Source organism: Aulonocara sp. 'chitande type north' Nkhata Bay, linkage group LG7 (genome assembly GCF_057382095.1).
Source record: "Aulonocara sp. 'chitande type north' Nkhata Bay isolate Kocher_YH1m ecotype deep benthic linkage group LG7, A_spYH_male_GT1.1, whole genome shotgun sequence".
NCBI lineage: Eukaryota > Metazoa > Chordata > Actinopteri > Cichliformes > Cichlidae > Aulonocara > Aulonocara sp. 'chitande type north' Nkhata Bay.
Window position 1 is genome coordinate 41,214,296 of NC_141350.1, and position 24,227 is coordinate 41,238,522.

At 39.9% G+C, this 24,227-nt stretch overlaps 1 protein-coding gene across 2 annotated transcripts; it reads left to right on the plus strand.

The window, feature by feature from the left end:
* Positions 1-1,364: 1,364 nt before the first annotated feature.
* urm1 (ubiquitin related modifier 1) lies at positions 1,365-11,970 on the plus strand. 2 transcript variants are annotated; one of them, XM_086300414.1, is made up of 5 exons: positions 1,365-1,426; positions 4,269-4,339; positions 8,676-8,757; positions 10,490-10,538; positions 11,093-11,969. In XM_086300414.1, the coding sequence occupies exons 1-5, from the start codon at positions 1,392-1,394 to the stop codon at positions 11,159-11,161; spliced, it is 306 nt and encodes a 101-aa protein (XP_086156540.1). In that variant the 5' UTR covers positions 1,365-1,391; the 3' UTR covers positions 11,162-11,969. The 2 variants fall into 2 exon arrangements, with proteins under 2 accessions (XP_086156540.1, XP_086156541.1); XM_086300415.1 differs by lacking the exon at positions 1,365-1,426 and adding an exon at positions 1,445-2,582 and having other exon boundaries at positions 11,093-11,970.
* Positions 11,971-24,227: the final 12,257 nt, after the last annotated feature.

The window sequence follows — 24,227 nt, forward strand, 5'->3', positions numbered from 1 at the left end:
CTGCAACCTCCGCCATCAGAGTACTCCCGGATTTTCCCGCCTGTGTCCCCACCCACACCTCACACTCCCCTCACACCCTCCAGGCCCCTGGTCGATCTGTCTATCTGCCCCTGCAGTGACTCCTCATTAACACATGAATAAAGACGAGGAAGGGCCTGCTAAGGCTTGGACGCCAACAGACGGCAGCAGATTTGCAATTCAAACCTCTGACCATCTCCTCTCCCACCCCCTCCTCATCCTTCACATTCTGTAACCTATGGCTGGAACTGTCACCAGCATGACTGAGGATGCATGTGTGAAAGGTGCAATAGACAGTGTAGTTCCATGCTTATGCATGCTTTAGTATTAATAGGCAGAGTGCAAATACATGTTGACGAGAGAGAACTAATACCTTCTAATTAAAATAAGGTAAAGTACAAGGGAATATCAGCTTTTAAATGGGAACAATAGCATGGAGTAATATTTGCCTTACAAATATGAAACATTTCAAAGGCCTTAATATACAAGAGAATAACTCAAAACGTAGATAAAGAATTTTTTAATTTAAAACACATTCTAATTTTCACAACTACGAAACATTTAACTACAGCTAAAAAACTAAACAAGGTTTAATTCACACTTTCAAATATAAACCCCTAAACTGGAGTCCCCTCCTTAAAATTTTTGTGACTATCTTGCACAGTGGCAGCTGTCATGTTGACTTATACGAGTATACACCTACCAATTTGCAGTAGCTGTTACACTCCCAAGGTGATAGATAAAGATGCTCCAGGGAGTTACAAATCAAAAAGTGTGTGGCACAGTGGCATTACATGGAAAGGGTGCCTTCCTACTTCCCTCCACCACTCCTCCCAGTACTGCCATGCAGAATTCATGAGTTGGATCACACCCATATTTAAACTCAGCCTTCATTTACGTCCAAGGTAGACGCCTGTAAGATATTTTAAGTCTGACTTGCAAGGTTGTGACTTGAGCTCTTTGACAAAATGTGTCCACAGACAGACATATCTACACAAGAACTCAAAACCGCTTCTTATCATTACATCAAGTAAAAGTAACCGATTTAATTGTTCACAAACAAGTAAATTAATAAAACCAGTAACCTAGTAACTTTTAATGGAATTCAAATAAATGTTTGTATAGTTTACTTACAGTCTGCATATGAATCCATATTTTAGTGGTTTGTTTAATAAATAATAAATATGTTTGTTTCCAACGCAATAATAATAATAATAATAATAATAATAATAATAATAATAATAATAATGTATGATTTAAACAGATTGACGGTTACGTCTCCACGTGATTTGACAGAAAACGATAATAATTTGCCGCTTCCAAATACGTCATTTCCGACTCCCCCTCCAATACTTCCTGCATGTGCCGACAATATGGCAGCGTCCATAGCGATTCATCTGGAGTTTGGGTAAGCGACTATCGAGTGTGTGTGTTCGTCTCTGAGTTACACAGACAGAGCCTCGCTGTTAGCTTAAGACGGTTATCGTGTGAACAGGGAGAAAACGCTCTCAGCTGCACAACTGAAAACTGCTATAGCGGAAAGTCCTGCCAGCCGACTGCCTCCTCCACTGCTTGATACTCGTTTACTCAGCACGGAGTCTTTCCCAACGTTGTACCAAAAAGTAATTTCCGGTATTCCAAAAAAAAAAGTTTGCTGGAATTTAAATGGTTATGGATGACTTTTTGCCTATAATCTGTCAAAAAAATATGTCAATGTGACATATCGCTCATGAATGATATCAATTAAACATGAGCTTGAGAGAGCGTTTCTGTCACAAGGACGAAGCTGCAGTCAGTTTTTTTTAAACAAATAGACTTTCATTTGATCTTTTTTTTGAAATCCGGGTAGGAAGTCTCATTGAAATTAAAATGTATTATTTTTTTAAGATGAATCTGGCCAAGAGGGCAGCAGACATCGCAATAAAGATAACATAACAGTTCTCTAAACATTAGTGACCAAAAAGGACTACCGGTAGATCGATGTAGGTACAATTGCAGTCATAAAAATACTTGCAAAACATTTCTTTGTTTTATCTTTATTTTATATGTAACGAATTCATATATCCTGTTCATTACAGTCTATATAGAAACATTGTAAATCACTTTTTGGCAGATGATGGTACTAGACTGACAAACTCGGTAAGTAAGATTAATCTAGAGTGCTGAGTATAAGGTAACCAGTAGAAGTACTATCAACGACTACTGTGAACCTCAGACTTTGGCTAGAGTCAGAATTGCTTGAGAAAATAAGGATTTGAGACTAGCTGTCCTAGACTGATACAAGTGCAAACTGAAAGAAAGCAATATCAAATCTAAGCACACGTAATGTGATTTTCTATGATGCAAAGAGATGACAAATTTAAGGAAACCCCCTAAACTACAGTCTAACGATCTGATGGCTCTGCTACACAGTGGCAGTTTCACTTACAGGGTCCTTGCAAATAACTGTCAAGTTCTGATTGCTTGCCTTCATCCACTGACAATACATTTGCAACCTGATGGCAGTATGTCTTTGGACTCTGGGAGGAAGCTGGAATACCAAGAGAGAACATGTGCACGCATGGGTAAAACATAGAAAGTTAAATTACATCTGAACCTGGCTTTCTGTGAGGCAATGGTGAAAAAAGAGAAAATACTGCCATGAAGCTGTATTGCATCACTAGCCACAAAAAAATGTAACAAAATGTAATGCAATGAAAATGGTCAACCTACAAAGGGCTTAATTCAAAGACAATGTGAAAATCAAAGTGATTAAAAATAACTTAAAATGGTCATTTGTATGGCTCCCACATGCTTGTGTGCATACCTGACAACATTGGGGCATGCTCCTAATGAGATGATGGTGAGACGATAGTGTCTGAGGGTATCTCCTCCCAGATCTGGACCAGAGCATTGCTGAGCTCCTGGACATGGTGATGGAACATAGTGTCCTCAAGGTGTTCTGTTGGATTTAGGCCAGGCGAGCGTGGGGGCTGGTCAGTGGTATCAATTCCTTCATCCTCAAAGAACTGCCTTCATATGCTCACCACATGAGGCCAGGCATTGTTGTGCACCAGCAGAAACTCAGGACCTACTGCATCAGTGTTGGGTCTGACACTGGATCCAAAGGTTTTATGCTAATATCTAATGGCTGTCAGGCTGCCTAGCGTGTAGAAGTCTTTGGGTCCTTCCATGGATATGCCTCCCCAGACCATCACTGACACACAAGTAAACTAGTCAATGCTACAGGCGGCATAATGTATTGCATGGCTTGTCTAGACCCTTTCATGTCTGTCAGATGTGCACAGGGTGAATCCGCTCTCATCTGCGAAGAGCACAGGGCCCAATATAGGGTGTCAGACCATCGGACTACCCTCATGAAGTCTGTCTCTGACTAAAGAAGCATAAACAGTCTCATCAGTGGCCTGGTGGAGGTCATGTTGCAGGGTACTGGCAGTCCTTTCTATGTTCCTCCTTGCACAAATGACCAGATATGTGTTAAGGACCTTCTATGGCCTTGTCCAGCTCTCCTAGAGTAACTGCCTGAATCCTGGAATCTCCTCCATGATCTTGGGACTGGGCTGAGAGACCGAGCAAACATTCTGGCAGTGGCATGTATTGATGTGCCAACCTGGAGGAGTTGGACTACCTGGGTAACCTCTGTAGGGTTCAGGTATCATCTCAACACTACTAGTAGTGACAATGACCCAAATGTAAAAGTAGTAAACAAACAGTCTGAAAAGATGAAGAGGAACACCAAAGCTGGGGAAACTGATTAGCAATTTTATTTTAGTAGGTAATTCAGACACGGGCCTAAGTTGGCAGCATAACCTTTAAAGCAGAAAAACAAAGAAATTGTATAGATAATATACACAGTTCACAAGTAATGTTGTTTCATAGACCTGTGGAGGTTACATAAGATTTATGTCCTCTCCACTGAGGGGTGACGGTGTCACTGTGTCTGATTTTATTGGCTCTACAATCACTATCAATCTGCCAGAGACTGCAAAAAAAGTACCCTACATAATAATTAAACTGCATTAGATGTAATCATCTATTTCTACACTATGTTTTGTAGTCTTTTGTTTTACCTATTAAAATAATGTTTTTCTCCCCAAGTCCTTTCTGTTCTACCTTCTCTAACTATGTTGTTATAATTATTTTAAATGTGATTGTAATTGTAGAAGTTATAAATGCCTAGCTTTGGTAGTTATTCGATGAAGTGCCACACACACATTCTTTATTTGCATATCTGCTCTTTCTTTGTATAGAGGAGGAGCAGAGCTGCTATTTAATGGTGTGAAGAAGCATCACGTGACTCTTCCAAGCCAGTCAGAACCTTGTAAGTATCACCAGTCCCCTGTTTGTACACGTCAAAATTAGAGCCTAAAAGACTTCCACTGTTTGCATCAGTGTCTATTAAACCTTAAGGACCATACCATTGTTTCTGAGTTCTGACAAATCAAAGAAAGCTGCTAGTACCCAATATGTGTTCATGGTGGTACATTTATATATACAGCACAGCTTGACTGTTGAAGAAAAAACTGTACACTTATCAGTCTTTGTTTTGATGAGTGGTCTGCAGGTCCTCTGTCTAGCAGTGCACAGATGCACTGCCTTGGTTTGTTCACAGCAGGCAATTTGTAATCCTGTGCATGTGTTAATGAGAACTTTTTAATGTGCAAAAATGTCTAATATTTGCTTTGGAAAGGATAGGCAGGGATTTAAAGAGATGATTATTTGATTATTTCTACATTGCAAGTTTTGTACCTCTGGCTCCAAACAGATTGGATTAATACAGGTCATTCAGCCTAGAAGAAAGGAAAACCTGCTTTCAGCTGGACTTTTTCCTCCCCAGAAAATCAACTTAGGACCAGGGTCATTGAGGAAAATGAGTATATTAAAAATATGGCTTCTTAGAGGTTAAAATGAGTAGTAAATTTATTGAAAACATATGTGTGCGTGTCACAGAAACGGCGGACAAACCAGAGAAATATGTGTCTTTGGTATTTGTTTAAACAAAGGGTGTTCATCCATGGTCCTGACGTTACCACGACAACAAAAAGACAAAAGTTGACCAGAACAGGGAATGTCAGCTTCATGTGACCTTGCTGTGCCAGCTGACCCGTGTGTGTGTGTGTGTGTGTGTGTGTGTGTGTGTGTGTGTGTGTGTGTGTGTGTGTGTGTGTGTGTGTGTGTGTGTGTGTGTGTGTGTGTGTGAGAGAAAGAGGTGATGTTTTGCTTTATAGCATAGCTCTGGGTTTTAAAGACACAGGTGTACACACATTCTGACAGAACACTACTCGCCTCTGTTCTCGTGATGTTAGGCGTAGCTTCGCTCAGTAGGTTTGCTGATCCTGGAAATGTTGCTACAAACCAGCAGACGTCTGAGTGTGTGCGTGAGAGTGCGTGTGGGTTCAGAGAGGGTGCAATTGGGACAGATATAATGGGTTCTGAATCCTTCGTATTTCTTTTTTGACCCCAGCCGGTGATTGATGACCCTCAACTGAAAAACCCCACCCCCTCTCTTTCTCTATCTCACCCTCTCTCACGCAACAAAACCCCCATAGTCTAAGGACCACGCCATTTTTGCCCGTCACATCAGCAAAAAGATGGATAGCTCATCCCACTCGCACGATTGTCGTAATTGCACAAAGGCAGAAAAGCAAAAAATTAAAAAAGACCGGCACCAAAGGAAAGGAAAAAGCAGCAATGGTTTTAAATCGACATCAAAATGGCGCCCTTTCTCTCCCCTCCCTCTGTGTCTGCTTTTCGCCCACGCAACGCCGCAATCCCAGGATGCATTACGAGCTTGTGACGCACTTTCTCTCTGCCTTGTCTTTTTGGTCCCACATTTTCTTTTCCCCTCTACCTGGACCGTAAAGCCTGAACCTCGAAGCTTCTCCGCAACCTCCATCTTTTCCTTTTTCATCTCCCAACCTAATTTCTATACATTGTCTCTTAACTGTAAAGCACTGCATCCATATAAGTCTTTCTTTTGGGTTCAGGCTGGGGTTGATTTATATTTGTAGGCCTGTGTAACATTTTACAAGAAATCGATTGAAAAGGCAGTGCCTGATGTTTCCTCTTAAAAATAAATAAATAAAAAAAAGCGCTTAATTGATTAAAGTCTGAATTATCACTAATCTGTATATTGAGCTAAAGCAACCCTGCTTTATTTTCTATGTGAAACTTTTAGTATGTTTGCCTGTTTGTTTAAAGACTGGAATATAAAAGAAGAGGCAAAAAATGTGAAGTGAAAGAGGGGGAAGAGTGCTTTTATGAGTGTATGTGTGGGTGAGAAAGAGAGAGATGCAGAAAGAGAGAGCCAAAGAAAAAAGTAAATGGCTGAGAGGATGAAAGCGTGAATAAGAGGTAATGGTGGGGAAAAATACTAATAGTCAAAGGCAGGCAGGAGTGTAAAGAAAGGAGTCACCACAAAGAAGGAGTTATGACTGCTGTAGTGATTAGTTCTGTTTTTAGCCCCACAGAGGTGCAGGTCAATATTCCCTGCCTTGTACATTTTGTGTGTGTGTGTGTGTGTGTGTGTGTGTGTGTGTGTGTGTGTGTGTGCACATGTTGCAAAGGGGGAGCTATTTCTTTTTTTATATGAAGTCCTGCAACCACAGAGAACTAGCTCTGTCATTATACTACTGAGTTGGCAGACAGCTCTACAATTAACCTGCACACAGGCTTGAAACTGCACGTGCCTGACCTCACTCCCAAAGATCTTATGCATCACGTTTTATGCCTTTGCAAATCTCAATGTTTTAATGTATTTATATATATGTTAGTGTTATTTTTTATGTGTTACTTTATTCAGTCACTGTTGTTTAATCTTGATTTTATGAAAGAATAATTAAACCCTGAACTCTTTTTGTCATATAGTAGCACATGAGCCCCATTGCAATGCCTGTCTCTGTGTAATCTCTTACCCTGGATCCTGCTAAATGCTAACTGAAAGTGTGCATTATAAATGAGCAGAATAATGCATTGAAAAAAGTAAAGCAAATCCAAATGTGCCTCCCTGTGATCGTTCAGTATTTTGCTTGCATTTTCTGAGTCTGTTTAATGTAAAGCCTGCAGCCTTTGTGCCGTGTTATTATGATTTTTAGCTCTGCCTTTGATCCGTCTGAACTCTCGGATCTCTGAGTGATTCATTGCCTACCTGGTACAGATTCTTCTCTTTACACCTGGCTTTGGAGGACTCATTGTCATCCACTCATCCTCATATGTGCTGCCGCACTCCTCCTCGCTTTGGAGTATTTGTTCTTCCTCTGCACTGTTTATTTCTCTCCCTTTTTCCTTGTACATTTCCGTCCCCTCGTCTCCTCTGTTCATTCGCTCCTGTGTAAACTGGTCAAGGAGGCCATTTCTGCTTAGTTGACAGGGCGTCTGTGTGTATCATATGGCTACCAGCGATTGCAGATTGGCTCTGAATTGTTTTCACGATTCGACAACCCCAATGTACGTCAAGTAGACAGCTTTGATCGGACACACACAAACACGCAGACACATAACCAGAAAACACTCATAAGAAAAAACAATAAATTTCTGCGATTGTGTGCGTGTTTTACTTCTGTTGCAGTTTTGTGTGCTCACGTTAGATCAGTGCACCATATTTAAACGAACCCCAGCTAACGCCCAGACACCTTGAATCTTAACGTTAAAGAGAGCCATAACTCTAATATATATTCATTGTTATTCATTTAGCAGGGATTTACTCTAAAACCTCTCGTTGCCGTTGGCTTTTGGGGCTGTCATTAGCTCAGGCTTTTGTTGAGGGAAGGTCAATCTGATTGTTCAAGAGGTCAGACTCATAGAAAATTCAAGTAACGCTGATGTTCAAGCTCAGACATTGCATTTAATGTGTGACAGCAAAGTTGCTACTCTGAAAATCTGGTTTTGCGTTTGATTTTGTTTGTTTAGTACTTACAAAACAAATCACCTTAATTACAAAGTTTCAGATAAATTGATATTAGTCTTACATGATTTGAAAAAAATCTATGTATTTACATTTTTCCTTACTATTTTAATATAATGAAATAACACATTTCAGTTAATACAATGAAATTTCAGGCTTTAGATTGTCCATTTGATCATTTATACACTAAAATAATTTCTTTTATTTCTTTCTACCAAGGTGAAAAATGTTGCTCTTGGCCATTGACATCAGACAACCTTCCCCCATTTTCAGTGTCCTCTCCTTCCCCCCAACATACACATACACTCATAAATATACATGCACCTACACACACACACACACACACACACACACACACACACACACACACACACACACACACACACACACACTTCCTGTCCCTTCTGGTGCCTCTGTCGCGTCACATCGACCAGGGGGCTGGAATCATGCACCTTGACCCTTAACCCTTGATCTCTATGACCCCTGTCGTCTGCGTGTGTGTGTGTGTGTGTGTGTGTGTGTGTGTGCACATAAGACATAAATCTGTTTACACAGTCACACAGTGGGGACCTGCCTCTGTTTTGGGCACAAAAATAAGTCTTCAATATGTAAAGCATTGCATTTTAGTAAGCAGTCTCTCTTTAGTTTAAGTAAATATTAGTTATGGTTAGGCTTAGGGTAATTCTCCAGGACATGAATGCAAGTCAATGCAACGTCTTGTGAAGTCATGTGTGTGTATTTGTGTGTTTTCTAGGGGACATGAAGCAGCTGCTGGTCTGGATCCAAAGGAACCTGCTGAAGGAACGACCTGAGCTGTTCGTCCAAGGAGACTCTGTGTGAGTGCACTGGACACACCTGAAGTAGATATGTAATTCATTACATTACACTGTCATTTGAAAAAAAAAAAACAACAAACAAACTTTCAGACATGATCAGAATAACTCTACGGGAGCATTTTTGCATTTTGGGAACAGTGTGTAGGGGGGCTTTAAAAAAAAAATTCTTTCCAGCAGCTAAAACTGCTGAAATGTTGAGGGGGGAGAGTCTAGCCTTCAGGTTGTAGGTTTCAGTAAGATGATTACCTGTGCACACGCATCACACATGCTTGTGTATTTGTGCTTGTATGCACACACGTGTTTGTGTGTGTGTGTGGATCGTGGGCTCACAGCAGCCTTATAGGATTGGCTGACTTTTACAGCTGCCTTTGTGCAGGACTATTTATAGCACCATCTAACCAGTGAATGGAGAAAAAGACGGGTTACCTATAAACCTTATAGAAGAGATGTGTGTTTGTGTGTGCTTTATGCTTGCAGCACACATTGTTTTCTGAGCAAACCATCATTAAGGTGCTGCTTCATTATCTTTTAAAATGCTCCATGGATCCTGTGTGTGTGATATAGTTTACAAGCTTCTCTTTTATTCTTTTGTTCTTTGTCAGCACAGCTTTGTTTTGGGTGTGCATGCATGCTTTTGCAAATGTGTATTTGTTCTCGCAGGTTCCTCTCACAGAGCATCTAAGAGGTGGATAAAGGACAGATGATCACAGGCATTGTGACTTAGTTATCTCTTCAGTAAAGAAAAAAACCCACATTAGCATCTTTTATTAAAAGACAGTTGTCTGTAATCGTTCACAATTATGACAATTGTTTTAAATTTGTTTGTTGTTGTTATTTTTGGGGCCCTGATAATTTTCATTTACATTTTCTTTTTTTTATATCCTCATTTTCTACCTTCTCTTATCACGTTCGGTTTTTGAGGAATTATGACAGATAATACTTGTAACAATAAGATCAATATGTAAAAATATTAATTACATATTTGTAAATAAATCACTTCAGATACACAGTATATTACATTAGCAGCAATAAGAACAGAAGCAAAGTGGGGGGGTTGTGCGTCACCATGGCTGTAACATGGAAATCTCACACATATCTCTGACATGTAATACTCAATAGTCATTTTATCATTTTAAGACTTAAAAATAATAATGATAAAAAGCTGATTTGATTGCTTCCTGTCTCTGCATAGATTTTGACGTTCGGCAGAATTCATCGCTTTTTAAATGTGTTGTCCGTGAATGATATTAGTAGAGTTTGTCAGCCGCTGTCAAAGAAATCCCCATGCCATGCACCAACACAAATCTGTAGTTGACAATAGTTATTATTTTATTTTTTTAAAAATATGTACATATTTTAATAAACCTGTGTGTAAAACATTATAGTCGTTTTTTATAATTGTTATTACAGATTGAAATTTGGGAGGAAAAACATAAAAATCCCATAGTTTCGACTTCTGCTTTAAAGATTTTCATCTTTGTGCAATACTTTATTATATTTTTTATTTTAAATATTAGGATTTTTATCTCTTTTGTTTTTATTTTAGGTTTTTTTAGGTGTTTATTTATTAATGTATTTTTGTAGTAAATTGATGAAATGTTTGTGTACAGCATGTATGAAATGAGAGCGAGCTACCTGTTTCTACCTTTTACACGCGTGTGTGCCTGTGGTTGAATCTGCGTTGCCTTTGGGAGATACGTCTGACTGAAAATGGTGTTGTGTTTTCCCACAGGAGGCCTGGGATCCTGGTACTTATCAATGATGCAGACTGGGAACTGATGGTGAGCACTGGGAAGTTATGTTTACTGTCAGAATGTGTGTGTGTGTGTGTGTGTGTGTGTGTGTGTGTGTGTGTGTGTGTGTGTGTGTGTGTGTGTGTGTTTCCTAACAATATGTAAAATTGTTTCTCGTGAATTTCACTGCATTTAATTTCAAATTATTTGAGATTACATATGCTTGCATCTTCAAAACTAAAAATGCAAAAAAAAGATGGGGGATGTGGAAAGTTGACTTGTTTGGTTGTTTGTTTTGTTTTTATTTTTTCAGTGTGTTAATGTTTCATATAATCAGGAAGAAGCTGCGGGGAAAGATTGTCCTTGGGGTCTCTTATCTGAACTCATATTTACATGAACACACAGCCTGAACACTACAGTTTAAATGAATTGATTCAATTACAAGACTCGGGATGGGATGTAAATGAAAAGTTTGGCATTGATTGGACCCCAGTGGGAACAGGAGCGATTCACACATTTATTTTAATAAACGCAGCTTTTTCTTCAGCGACTTGTGCAGATTCTTTGATTCTCAGTTATTTTGTGTGTTTTCTACACCTCAGGGGGAACTGGACTATCAACTACAAGACCAAGACAACGTTGTGTTTATTTCTACTCTTCATGGAGGATAAAAACATTTTTTTAAAAAGAAGAAGGCAAGGATTTTAAATGTTTCCTAACAGTTCAGCCTTTTCACAACATCATCTCTTCTTACTGCCCCACCACCACCACATCCCAGCATCACATCACCCTATTGGATGTTGCAGATGTGTCAACCTGCCCAGCGACAACTGAGAGGATTGATGATGTTTTATGGGAATGAGGAGAAATTCTCATATAGAAAGATGGAAACTGTTAGACTGGTGTAATGGGAAGCGATACAAATCCTGGTTGCACTGGCCATCTCCCAGGCACCAATATCAGTAATCTACACTTACTGGGTCTGCCTTCATCTCCATGCAGACACTCTTCCTGCATGTCTGTCCTGAAGGTTAAAAATTAGCTGCAAATCACCACTTTAGGAAAAAAAAAACCACACGTTACTCCCTCTTCCATTAGTGTTTCAGAGCAATGTATTAACATTTAATAAATGGTTTATTACACACTGACTGTGCTTTAAGTGTTTATAAATATGTAAACAATTAAAACCAACTCAAAGATATTTAATATGCTTACATATTTGTTATGTTGCTGTCAATAATGTGTTCATATACAAACAGCCAGTTACATGTTTGTTTGTATTTGACAAGTCTATTACTTCCTAAAAACGTATTTGTATCCCCTTGAGAGCATTTTTTAATCTCATGTAAACCTTTTATGAAATGTTTTTCATCAATGTATTTTGCCCTAAATGTCTAAAAAAAAAAGGTTAATTTTTTTTCCTTTTTTTACATTTTTTTACAATTTCATTGTCTTTAAAATTGTCCTTCGTTTTAATATATACATCTATTTGTACCACAGTTTCTGTCACATTTTTTCTGCTACTCCCCCCCCCCCCCCCCCCCCCCCCGTTTCAACATTCAGTTTATCAGGATTTTTATTTATTTTTTTTATTTATTTATTTTGGCTTGTTTTTTGGGGGGTGAGGGGTTCTAAACCTAGACGACAGAAAAATGCTACCAAAAAACTAAAGTAAAGAAGACGTTCTTTATATAAATTTGTACACTATCACAGCTGTCGTTTTAAATTTACAAATACCGCATAAATCGCTAGAAATTACCTTTTTTCCCGTAGCGATCGACCTCGTATCATAAATCAAGTCACCGTGTGTTTAGGCAATTAATATCGCACCTTTTTCTATTTGTGTTATTTGTATAATTTTTTGTTACAAATTCCAAAAGCACAATGTGTCTTACTACTTCTGCCAATTGCAAAATCTCCCTCCTCCAGCGGAGTCCATTTTTTTTTGGCTGCAAGGTGGTATCACGCACAGGGGCCGCCTATCCAAATGTTTAACACAGTGAGGGTTTTACATCACGCTTCGATAATCCCTGATGATAGCTTATACGTGATCGATTTGAGACCAGCTCGTGTGTTCCCAGCGCATTTTTAGGCTGATTAGACTACACTTGGGAAAGATTTTACCTTCATATAACCAAACTCATGGAGAATATTCATAAGAAGGGGATGGGGGTGTGTGCGTGTAACATATATGTTTGTGTGTGTGTGGTGAAGGTGGTGGGTGGGGTGTGAACTACAGCACCACTGCGGGAGGTCGAGGTCTAGCCTCCGGGCTGCCCTCCCTTGAACGCCCGGGGCGACCTAAAACCTTTTCGCGGTTGTGGAGTCCGATTTGCAACGGGAAACTAGCATATAATGGCCGGCAGAAAGGAAATGCTAATGAGGCTGTGAGGGGGTTAGAGAGGAGAAAACGTTGCACTGTGTCAGCTAGTGCTGGCCGAGGATGATGTACTCAGCAATGTGTGTGTGTGTGTGTGTGTGTGTGTGTGTGTGTGTGTGTGTGTGTGTGTGTGCAAAGAGAGACAGGGGTTTAATGTGAGGAGACAAACAGAGCTTGTTGCTCGAATAAATCATTTGTCTTTAAATATCAAGGATATGTAAAGTTGTGGAGATAAATTCTGGTTATCTTTGGCTGGTTAGTTAAATCTGGTTTGTAGCTACTTTGATATGTGGATTATGAGTGCATCCGGTGAAAAACACCTGAGGTTTGGAGAGCTACCTGGGCCTACATTTCTGTATATAGGTAAGTGTGCACAGTGACTAGCTCACTGTGGAGGATGCTGCTGCTGCACGGTGGGAGAGTCGACCTGGCTTCACAGCTCTGGTTATAACAGTGGAAATAAAAAGCTGAAGCTCTCTCTCTTTCTCAGGTAAACACCTACTTAGTAAACAATGGCGAACAAACATAAAAGCCTTATTTACGCGATTGTTCATTTTACATCAACCTGACAACATGGTTAAAAAAATTATATTTTGAAAATAATATACGAATTTTTGCCATATTTTTTCCTCTTGCTTTTCTTTTTTCTTTCGCTTTGTAAATGTCAAGCTAATACTTTGTTTTCTATGTAGTTTTATCGCATGTAAGTTTATATTGTGATGAAAAAAAAAAAGAAACAAAATTTGCTCTATTTTTTGATTACACCATAGAGAGAAAGCGGGAATACACATTTCACTTAAGCCAATCAAAACTTACTTCATCGTCTTCGAAATTTAAAAAAATAAAATAAAATAAAAAGAAGGCATTAGAGTCTATCGCCACGTTATAATACTAAGTCGCTTACCACCACAATAGCAAAACACTAAGTCTATGGATTGCTAATAAAATAGTTTTTTTTCTTTTCGTTTTTTTACATGAGTAATTGTTACTGGTTTACTGTTCGAAGACATTACACCAGCCACTCTGTTTTAAAATGATTATTTTAGAGTGTTTTGTAAAATAGATAGTAATAAATTACAATAAAAACGCTCTCTCAATATGTCAAGCAGGAGAACATACTTGTCCTCTGTATGTCCCCTGCGTTGGACACAGAAGCGTTTATATAAGAGCAAACATGATGCACTAATCCCCTGGAATTAAGTGAGGTTAGTCTTTAATGTTCAACAATACTGTGTGTGTGTGTGTGTGTGTGTGTGTGTGTGTGTGTGTGTGTGTGTGTGTGTGTGTGTGTGTAAGAGAGAGGGAGTGAGTGAAAGACAGGCAGACAAAAGAGATGGAGAGAAAGAGGAAAAAATGCTCATATTTTGAAATTAAATTATGGGCAATTTTCCATGATTTTTGACAAATGTAGAATTAAACAGTTTCTAGGTTGTATTGCTCGAAAATGTTAAAGTTATAAATTCATTTTTGTAAATATTTATGAATTAAAAAAAAAAAACCTATGGATAGTTCAGTAAAATAATCGCATTATTTTTGAAGTGGGTATAGTTTTATTCTTTATGAACAAAACAATAACGTCGAAGCATCCAATGGGCCAAGAAGTGCCCCACGTGATTTATGAATGACGCTGTTTGGCTCCAGATATTTGACACCATCAAGCCCTGCTTTTCTTTGTTTTCTATATATATATATTTTATATAATACTACTACACCTTGACATAAATAAACAACGTAGAATCTTGTGGTGGAAGCAATAGATACTTGAGTTTAGTCTGCTGAGCCCTACTTAGAGATAATGTGCTGTAGATGTGTTTTCAGTTTATTAATAAATTTTTAGGAATTGTTGTTGCTATTTTCCATTACGTGTAGTTTATATGGTAAACGAAAACGTTAAACCTTAAAGTCTGTCTATTAAACCCGTTCACTGCTTAATGTACCCGATGGTTTTTTAGCAATGGCTCGTCTCATCCACAGCGTGCATGCTGCATACAGGCCTCACTCTCTGAGCTCTCAACTTACTGCTTTCTCCTATTTGCCAAAGACAGTCAATACATTGATGCTTCCAGTCGATATTTGCCATTTAAAACAAACAGTCTTGATTAGATCTTCGACAAAGTGTAAATACCAATCGGGCCAACCACAGCACACAGCCCGAAAAACACATTACATGAGGCAGAATGCGGTTTCCTCCACTTTATTATCCCAGTCTCGCGACTTTTTCTACATATCATGCATAAATGTGGTTTGTCCCTTACCTGGAACGAGACAGATACAAAACAAAACGAGATTTAAGCCATTTCTACTGGTGTCTTTGTGGGGTTTGGGGTGTTTTTTTTCTAGAGGCCCACAATTTCGGATGTGGCGCTTGGCCAAAGACAGCAGTGACGAATGTGAGTCTGCAGCAACAGATGTCCATACACAATTCTTGGGGTTGAATATGAGTTTACTCAAGAATTGCGTTTGGACAATCAGCCGCTAAAGACTCTATATATCCTCTGCCAGAATGAAAAGACGAAATTAAGCATTTGATTATTTGACTCACAAATGTGCACGGGCAGTTATTGTATAGGTCCATGGGTGCACCTGCTAGCCTGCCTATTTGGCCTTTGACAGTATTAGCTGCCTCTGACACCGAAAAAAAAACCCTGCTTTTTTCCCTCCCCCTCGTTTCTCTACAAGATAGGGAGTTGCACTACTGTGCATTATTTTTGACATGCTCACTGCTCAGCACTGCCTCTCGGATTCCTCTTTTCCTGTAAAGAAAAAAAACTGCTATACATTTCAAGCACTGAGTTGTTTCACTAAACCTATATATATATATATTTTGCCATTACAGAAAAGCTGTATTACAACTTCATTTGCCTTTCCTTTAAAATCATTGTACACTCACAGAAACTCAACCTTTCTACTGATAAATACTTTATAAAAAGCCCACCCCTTTGCTGTTTAACCACTGATGCGGTCACAATCACTTTCCTCTTCCCTACTTTCTTTTACAGCTGCTGTCTTCACTCCATGTGTTAACACTGGTTGCTAGTTGTAAAGTTTGTCTACCCACATCTCTAGGCCCTTAAGATGGCTGAATGGACAATGCAGTTTTAAATAAAAAGGTATGTCCTTGTATTTCCTCCAGGAGTCTTACTTTTACAGTGTCTCAAAAGAGTTTACAAGCTGGGAATAAGACGAGCCGCTTAGGCTTTATTTCATCTTAAAGTCCGACGTGAGAACGCCGGGAAAACGCCATTTCTGCACCTGTGTAATGTCATCGATTTAGGGAAGGACTCCTCAGTTGATGGTGCCTCAAGATGCACAATGGCTTTCCACGGATGTTAAATTACAAAAAGAAAAAAATCCGCCTTATATTTGAAAAACAAAAATAGAGGTACTTCGAGCGGTTCTTTCTTCTGCTGTTTATAGCTGGTGACAAAACCGAAAAAAATTAAAAGGAGACCCCCTTAGTTCCCGTTGGTGCGTCCTTGGTTCAGTTCCCACGACGCGCGTTCTCTCGGATCTCGCTGCTCCTTTCCAAATGCCCCCCAGCGAGCAGCGTCGGATACTGACAAAAAGCAGCTACGGGGCAGGAGATGTGCGGGCTTCGTACACTCCAGACAGACGGTCCTGTCTTCCTGCCTTCCTTCCACCCGTCCTTTACGGGTCTCCCGGACTGACTGACTGGTTGACTGGATGCATGTGTCTCTGCCCTCCTGGCTTTTCCTTTAAGCCTCTGCAACAATAAACGCTGTGGCCGCGACGCAAGGCGGAGAGAGGAGTGGAGAAGGTCCTCGCTTGGTACTGAATTTGAATAACACCACGGGGTGATAAATGTCCATTGTACTGCTTAAGTAATGAATCTCCGCTGTCCTCTATGTCACACACACACACACACACACACACGCTCGCGCACTCACACGCACACACGCCAGCAGCTGCGATGAGGGACCAGCAGCCCCTCTTAAAGATACAACAGCCCTATTTTCTACCCAAAAAGAGATTACAATCCCGACACTGTTTACTCTCTGACCGCACTGCATGACGTTTAGTGTTTCTCTTGTGCCCCCTCTCTTGTGTGAGCAAACTAGTGCAACGCTGTAACCAGGCACTTGGACATAAAGCGGTGCCTTCAGCGCCATGTGCAGCCATTCTGCCCCAGAAAAGAGCTGCTTACTGTAGGCCTGTAAGGAGAGTGTTGTCCGAAGTGACAGAAAATGAGTGGATTATATGATGCTCGTGTGACAAGCGACTGATGGGGTAACAGTGGGCATGTTGTCTTGTGCTTTAAATTTTAATTGTAAAAAATCTGTAGCACATTTAACAAGCAAGCAAGAGAACCAAACTGCAGTATGGTTTCCTTGCGTAAGCGACGCAATATATTGCACTGTACTCCAAATTCCTTATATGTGCTTCCGCAGCTGTTTTATAAACCCAGGGGTTAAATAGTACTGCCCTCAATTACGGATACTGGTACCAAATGTGGTATGATCATATTTGAAAGGTAATAAAGGAAGAGAGACAAATTATAAAGGATCTTTGAGCGATTTCTGCTTGCAACACTTAAAAAAAAGGCTCCCAAACACGCAGGCTTTTATTTTCATGTGCACAAGTTCTTGTTTTGTTTTCGTATAACGTTCCCGTTCGTGGCAACAGCTCAGGTGGTTGAAAGTCTTGTATGTGTGTGCTCCCCTCTTACTTGAAATGAGAATCTGAATCATGCCCATCTTGTTGTCGTGCATATCAGCACTTTTTAACGCTGCGTTTGCGCTGCAGCTTTTTGACGCTTGCAAACGCCTCTCTCTCTCGCTCGCTCTCTCATTCTAATAAATCATCCTGACTGATCCCGCCCCAGGCGCAGGGGGTCCTCCTCTTTAAAGCTCAATCCGTTTTTTCCCCTTTTCATCCCTCTGAAGAAGCCGAGTTAACCTCTGCTGATCCACACAGCCAGAGACCCTCTCAGCTCCAGCCCGCCTCTCATTCATTCAGCCAGTCACTCATTCATTGCTCTTTTTTTTGAGTGTTGAAAAGCAAAACCCTCCATCTCAACTCCGCTCTCGCTCACTCTCCCTCTCTCTGTCTTTTCATGACTTGAGTTGGGAAGAAGTCAAGAGGGTCCACTTTCACTCTCACCTTGACATCCTTCACTTGTGTTGCGCAGGGTTATGGATTAAAAAAAAAGAAGACTGACTGCTTGGTTATATTAAACATATACTGCATCACAGAGACATCTGCGACACAGTTTCTTTTGGTCTGAAATTTTCTGTTGTTGCAGCTCTGCAAACCTTTTAGAATGTGCATAAGACATGCATAAGACTACTTTTCTAACTGTTATTTACCATTTCTAGGTGATTTGATCAAAATAAAGGCTAGGTAGCATTTCGCAAAAAAAAAAAAAAAAAGTTAAAACACCATCAGCCAACATCAGCTGTTGAATTAAAGCCTTTTAGCTCAGAAGCTTTCATGTTGGCTGTTGGTCTTGGTGGTGTATAGTAGGGGTGTGTGTGTGTGTACACAGAAACAGTAGGGGACTGGTGGGCTCCATGCAGGGGCCACTGTGCTTCCCTCCATTCACAAATCAATGTTTAACCCGCTGGCTAAAAGGCTTGGCAGGGGACAGGGAGGCCCAATCAGCGAGGTGGGCTATGAAACCATCCCGTCGAGAGATGGAGATGAGAGGGAGGACAAAGGCGACAGGGGAATCCTTAAAATAAACCTCCTCTGGTGAAGGCATCTCCTCCTTGCTGCCAGCTACAGAGGTAGGAGAGTAAAGAGGTTAGAATGAGAGGCAACACTGTTGCAGGGAATGTCACTGACATTTATAGTGGACTAGCTGCTCAGGCAAGCCAGGACGTGGAGTCAAAGGGACAAAGAAGTAAATTGGAAGGAGAGTTTTTTTTAAAAAAGACAAAAGGAAAAACAAAAATTCTCAGGCCATAAATCTTCCTGCTGGTGCACTGTATTGTGTAAGATGATCTTGTTTATGGCAGCTTATAATATCTAGTGGAGAAAGTGATAGCGCTTTGCAAGTGTTAAGGCCAGACAAGAAACATGCAGTTGTACTTTCATTTAAAAACCAATTATGCGCCACACAGTCTCCCATGTTCATAAGCACATTTGTTTATCACATGTCATTGAGTACATGTCTTCAGCTTATTTATATAGGCACTAAAAATTATGGGATCTTGTTCTTTGCAGTCGGGCAGCCAAACCATTAAGAGTGCAAATAACTAAAAGATACATTGTTTGAGTTTTTGGGGGGTTTTTTTGAGAAAAGTTGATTCATCAGAGATCTGAGGTTCAATTTGTAAGAGTAGTAAAATGTTGGATCGTGAAATTAATAAATCTTAAAGAAATCACCAAGTGGTGTAAAGGCTGAAATGAAAAGATTAAGAGAAAATTCTCCTGTAAGTGCAAAACTGAGTGCATCCTTCGACTCTGCACTCAGACAAATACACTCGCTTTACCCTCTTACTTCTTCACTGCCACCATCACAGCCACACACACACTCTCACACACACACACACACACACACACACACACACTCCTTCCCCCTCAGCATGCCGCTGCCTAAACATCCCCCAGAATTCTTTGACAGTGGCTGCTCTGTTGCTTGGCAACGGGGAGACGGACAGCGTCATCCAGGGAGCAACGGAGACGATGAGAAGCAAGGAAGTCTGCACTATTCTCACCGAGACTGTACAGATCATGGGGGCAACAGGGTGATCAAAAATATCCAATAATTTGTTTTTTATGTCAAATTTTGAACGACTAAAAGAAAAATGACTCAGTTGCGCAGTTGTACCAATTTTGCTGAGTTTTGCAAGTCATGAAAAATTTGCATTATATATATTTTAGATTTTAATCTTTATTTAACCAGGCAAAAATGAACATATCCTTTCCAACGATAAAAGCTGAAATGAATGGGAGAACACAACCAGCAGACAAAAACAACAGAACAAGACACTGAAGAAGGAAAACAGCTGCATGATATTAACAAAAAACTCAGATAATGAAGTTTTAAGATCTTCATGAATGAATGTCTCAGTCTGAGGATGTTTCATCGCTTCTGAAAAGTGTGTTGTAGGCTACCTCAAACCAGGTTATCAAGGTTGGTGCACAGGGGTAATATCTAAGGTTAATCATGTACTGGACTTCCTTTATTTAAATAGAGAAGAGATGTGAGCTAGTTTGAGATCTTCGTTGGTAGAGGTTTGTAAACATGTCACATGATGCTGCTGCTTCTTCTTGAGTTTAAGGAAGTCCATCCAGTCTTAGTAATGAAGCACCATGTAAAGGTTATAACTGCTGGAGGGATGTTGGAGCAGATGGCAATGCAGAGTATCCCCATCCATCCATCCATCCATCCATCCATCCATCCATCCATTGTCTTTTGTGTTGGGGAAGCTGTCTTAGCGCAAAAGGTTGAACACACTTGGACAGGTTGCCAATCTATTGAAGGTTTATTTAGTATATTCAAATTTTAAAAATCCATTAAGAGAAACTTGTCAATTTTTTTGACATTGTCCTGCGTCCTGGAAATCTTCACATTTGTGCAATAAAAAGGAGAATGTCGACTGAAAATCCAAACACCACTTTATTCAATTTTTTTTTCCAATTAAAAATGTTATTTTATTTAAAAAATAACACCGGGTCTTACTCATTATTCCTGTTACTGTCAAGATCTTCAGATGAAATTACATTTAAGTATAATGTCTTAAAAAATGAATAAAATCAAAATCCTTGATGTTTCATTGTTGACTCAATTCAGTTTAAAATGTCTATTTCACTTTAAACCAAACTGGCTCAATGTCAGTGTAACTGCGATCATCTTCTGTAAAATGAATCAACTTGACAGGTATCTTAATCGATTATATTAAAACGACCAATAAAAAATAAATGACATCAAAATAATTGATTGCTTTTAAAAAAAATATTAATTAGAACAGATGTGACCATGTGTCACTGACCTCTTTAATCACATTACCTCCAGCATTCTGAGCGTTCGGTCTGAGCCTGAGGTTGTTTGTGCTGACTTGGTGGTGTTGCATGAAGACAGGACTTCAGGTATTCTAGTCCTTTTCTACTGAAGCAATTCTGTTTAAGTGTTTTAGTCAAACAGCACCTGGGAAAACACACACACACCTGCTGTTTGGCCCAGTAGTCAGTTTATCTGCACTGTTGCCACCTCCAGAGCATCCCCTCTTCATATTGCCAGCTACAATCAGAAAATCACATCTGTAAGACTGAGTGTTGTGAAGTTAAAAATGAAATGAAATGCAGGTTTGTAAATGATTCCAGACATGCTCGTTTCAGTCAGACTTCAACAAAACGAGTACCTGTAAAACTCTTGGGGAAAACATGGATCCAAGGCCTAGAATAACAACATTGCAATTAAAATGCTGAACATAATTTTCTGATATTATTTCCTAACAGTAAATGTAAGGATTCCTAAAAATCCATCTGATATGCATCTTTAAAACTGAGCTACTTCCATGTAAAACTTAACTCAGTTAGCAAACATGTGCTGGCTAACAAACATACTTGCTTACTTAAAACTGCAATATCGGTTGCACTTCATGAAAATTTACTTTGGAAAGATGAGTTTTGATTGCACAATGAATCAGACTCCAACCTAACAAATAACTTAAACAGGTGTTTTGTGCTAAAGATGAAAACAAAATACTGAAAACAACAATTTAACAACAGCACCATATAATTTTAAACCAAACCCAATTATGTTTAAAATGACAATATTCTGGAGATTAAACAATAATGGTAACTGTTGTTGTGGCTGTTTTATTGGACTCTGTGCAAAGAAAAAAAAAAGCGGATGCTCAGTTGGATATGATTTCAAATGAACCGCACAGCTCCTTAAACTGTGCAAACATGACACTCCTGAGACACATGCAGGAGGACATGCGAGGTGGGGAGCAGACAGAGCGAGGCTGCCGTAGCTGCTGAGTAAGAGGGTCTGTGCCATGACTGAGCCCCTGAGTGACAGGTATTGACCTGCCCAGCCAAAAGACGTCTCTGTGGGAACGCTATTGATTATTGCCACAGCAATAAAGGTCCCGGAAGCTTGCGAGAATGTCACGACTCTGTGCTGCCCACCAGTTTTGGTCCCAACACACAAAAACAGAAACACTTACACTTTGTCACATCCAAACTTACAGCCAATCATTCGCTCACGCTGACAAGAATTTCCTGGCCCAGCAAAGAAAAGATTAAAGATAGAATAGAGGCTGCGTGACCAGTTAGGACATGTGCGTTCTGTATAGATATGAGAGTTGTATCTTGCAACCTGCACAAATAGAGCTAAAGCTATGAGTATTGATGGCTAACATTTGAGGTGATTTACGTATATTTTGTATGCGTGCATGCATAGTCCTGGTGTCGCTGCAGCTTTCTTTTGCGGTCTCTGCTGCAATCTGGTCAAAACAATGAAGATTTTCTTTTTGTCATTCTCTCGCTTTTCTTGTCCGTCTGTCCCCGATTCACACACAAACGCCACCTCCACCCTTGACCCTGCAGTGAAAAGTTAGTGCACCCGAGGTTGAACTCTCCCAGATCAGCTGCAGCCACAAGCGCTGAGAAAGTGAGCCTGACATACGTGTATGCGTGCACATGAGCGTGCGTGTGTTTTTGTGTGTGTGAGCGTGGCAACACTTGGGGTGTCATGAATAGGAGAGATTTGACCCTCAACCCTTGTGACCTGTCCACACAAACAACTCCTATGCCCCAAGTCTGCCATTGTCAGCCTTGACTGCCTTCGTTTATTCACAGAGCCCGCCAAAAGAGCCAAAATTCATTATATACGACTTTGCTTATTATTTTCCACCCACACTAATGCATCTCCCCATTCTTTATTTTTTCTCTCCACTGCCCTTTCCATCGTTTCCATTCTCTTTTGTCTGTTCCCATCAGTCCCCTTTTCGCACAACCTCTGTCCTGTCCATCTTACATACAAGTGAATTTTCCCTTGTATGCCGAGCACTCTGAGCATCAGTTTTTAAAACATTTGCCTCCTTATACTCACTAGCCCCATGGGAGCAAGCACATCTTTTCACGTTTATTTTCTACTGTTGTTCTAGACGAAAAATACAATTGAAGATCTAACTGTGTATATGTGCTTATTTCCCCCCGTACGAGTGTGTTTTAGTCCTTTGTTTTAATCTGCTCTCCCGCCACACCTACACCCTGAAGCCAATGCATCTGTCTGCCCCTGCATCTTCTACTTGGCTATTGGCCATGAATTTTCTATTGCCCACATACTGACACTCAATACATTCAAGATGACCTTTGACTCTTTAATATACTGAGGAACACCCAGGCTACTGTACATCTTCTCTTGTCAACAGGCCACTCGAAGCTCTAGGACTGCAATAAATAAGAGCCACAGTGCAAAATGGAAAATGATGTTACAAGCTGTGTTTAAAATTTGGAAGCTCCCCTTTGATTAAAACCACAAACTTCCCAACTTTCTCTGTCAAAGCTCTATAGTATTTAAATGTAAAGATTTACAATGAATATTAGGTTGAACATGTCCCTTAAAAACATTTACACTTGTTTTCATTTTTGTTATTTTTGTTTTTTGTTCATGAAGCCTCAGTGTCTCTGTAGCAGACACTGCGTTTCTTATAAGGCAAATGTCAACAGAGTAAAACTGACCTTGCAACTATTATATGCATGCAAATAAGTACTATATAGCATGAGTGAATGTAGTGGAAGGTGACATACGATGAGAACGTCTCGAAAAGATAACTATTAAGTAGAATAAAATAATAAATGTAAAAATAACCTCGTAATTGATCCTAATTGCAGCATTTGAGAAAACCAAAGGATCAAAGGCCTCAGGAAGACGTGCGCGACATGATGATTCTTCTCTTGGATCAAAACTTCCCTCTGCTGGTGAATCTCTGTAATTGCTACTCTTTGGCTTCATATTACGACAAAGCTGGGTTTATTCAAAATCCCTTTCTATTTCAGATGTATGTATCAGAATATCACACATACAGACTAAATGCCCATACTGTGGTCGGAATATTTAAAAGGCTGTGACTGGTTTACTCAAAAACAATAAATAAATAAATAAATTTTTGACTAACAAATTGCCATGTTTAAATGCACCCCCCCCCCCCCCCCCCCCCCCCACCACCACCACCGATTTCTATCCCTGGGAACATTTTAATGATATTTTTAAGGATGTTCGACCTTAAACTTTAAAACTTTATTCTCCATCTTTCTAATCTTTCCAAGGGTATCCCACCGCTGTAAATACCAGTGTGGCCAAATCACGCCTCTTTCCCCTCTTTCTGTGTTTTTTTCCTACAGGAAAAGGTTTATTACAGCGGAATATAACCCTCTCT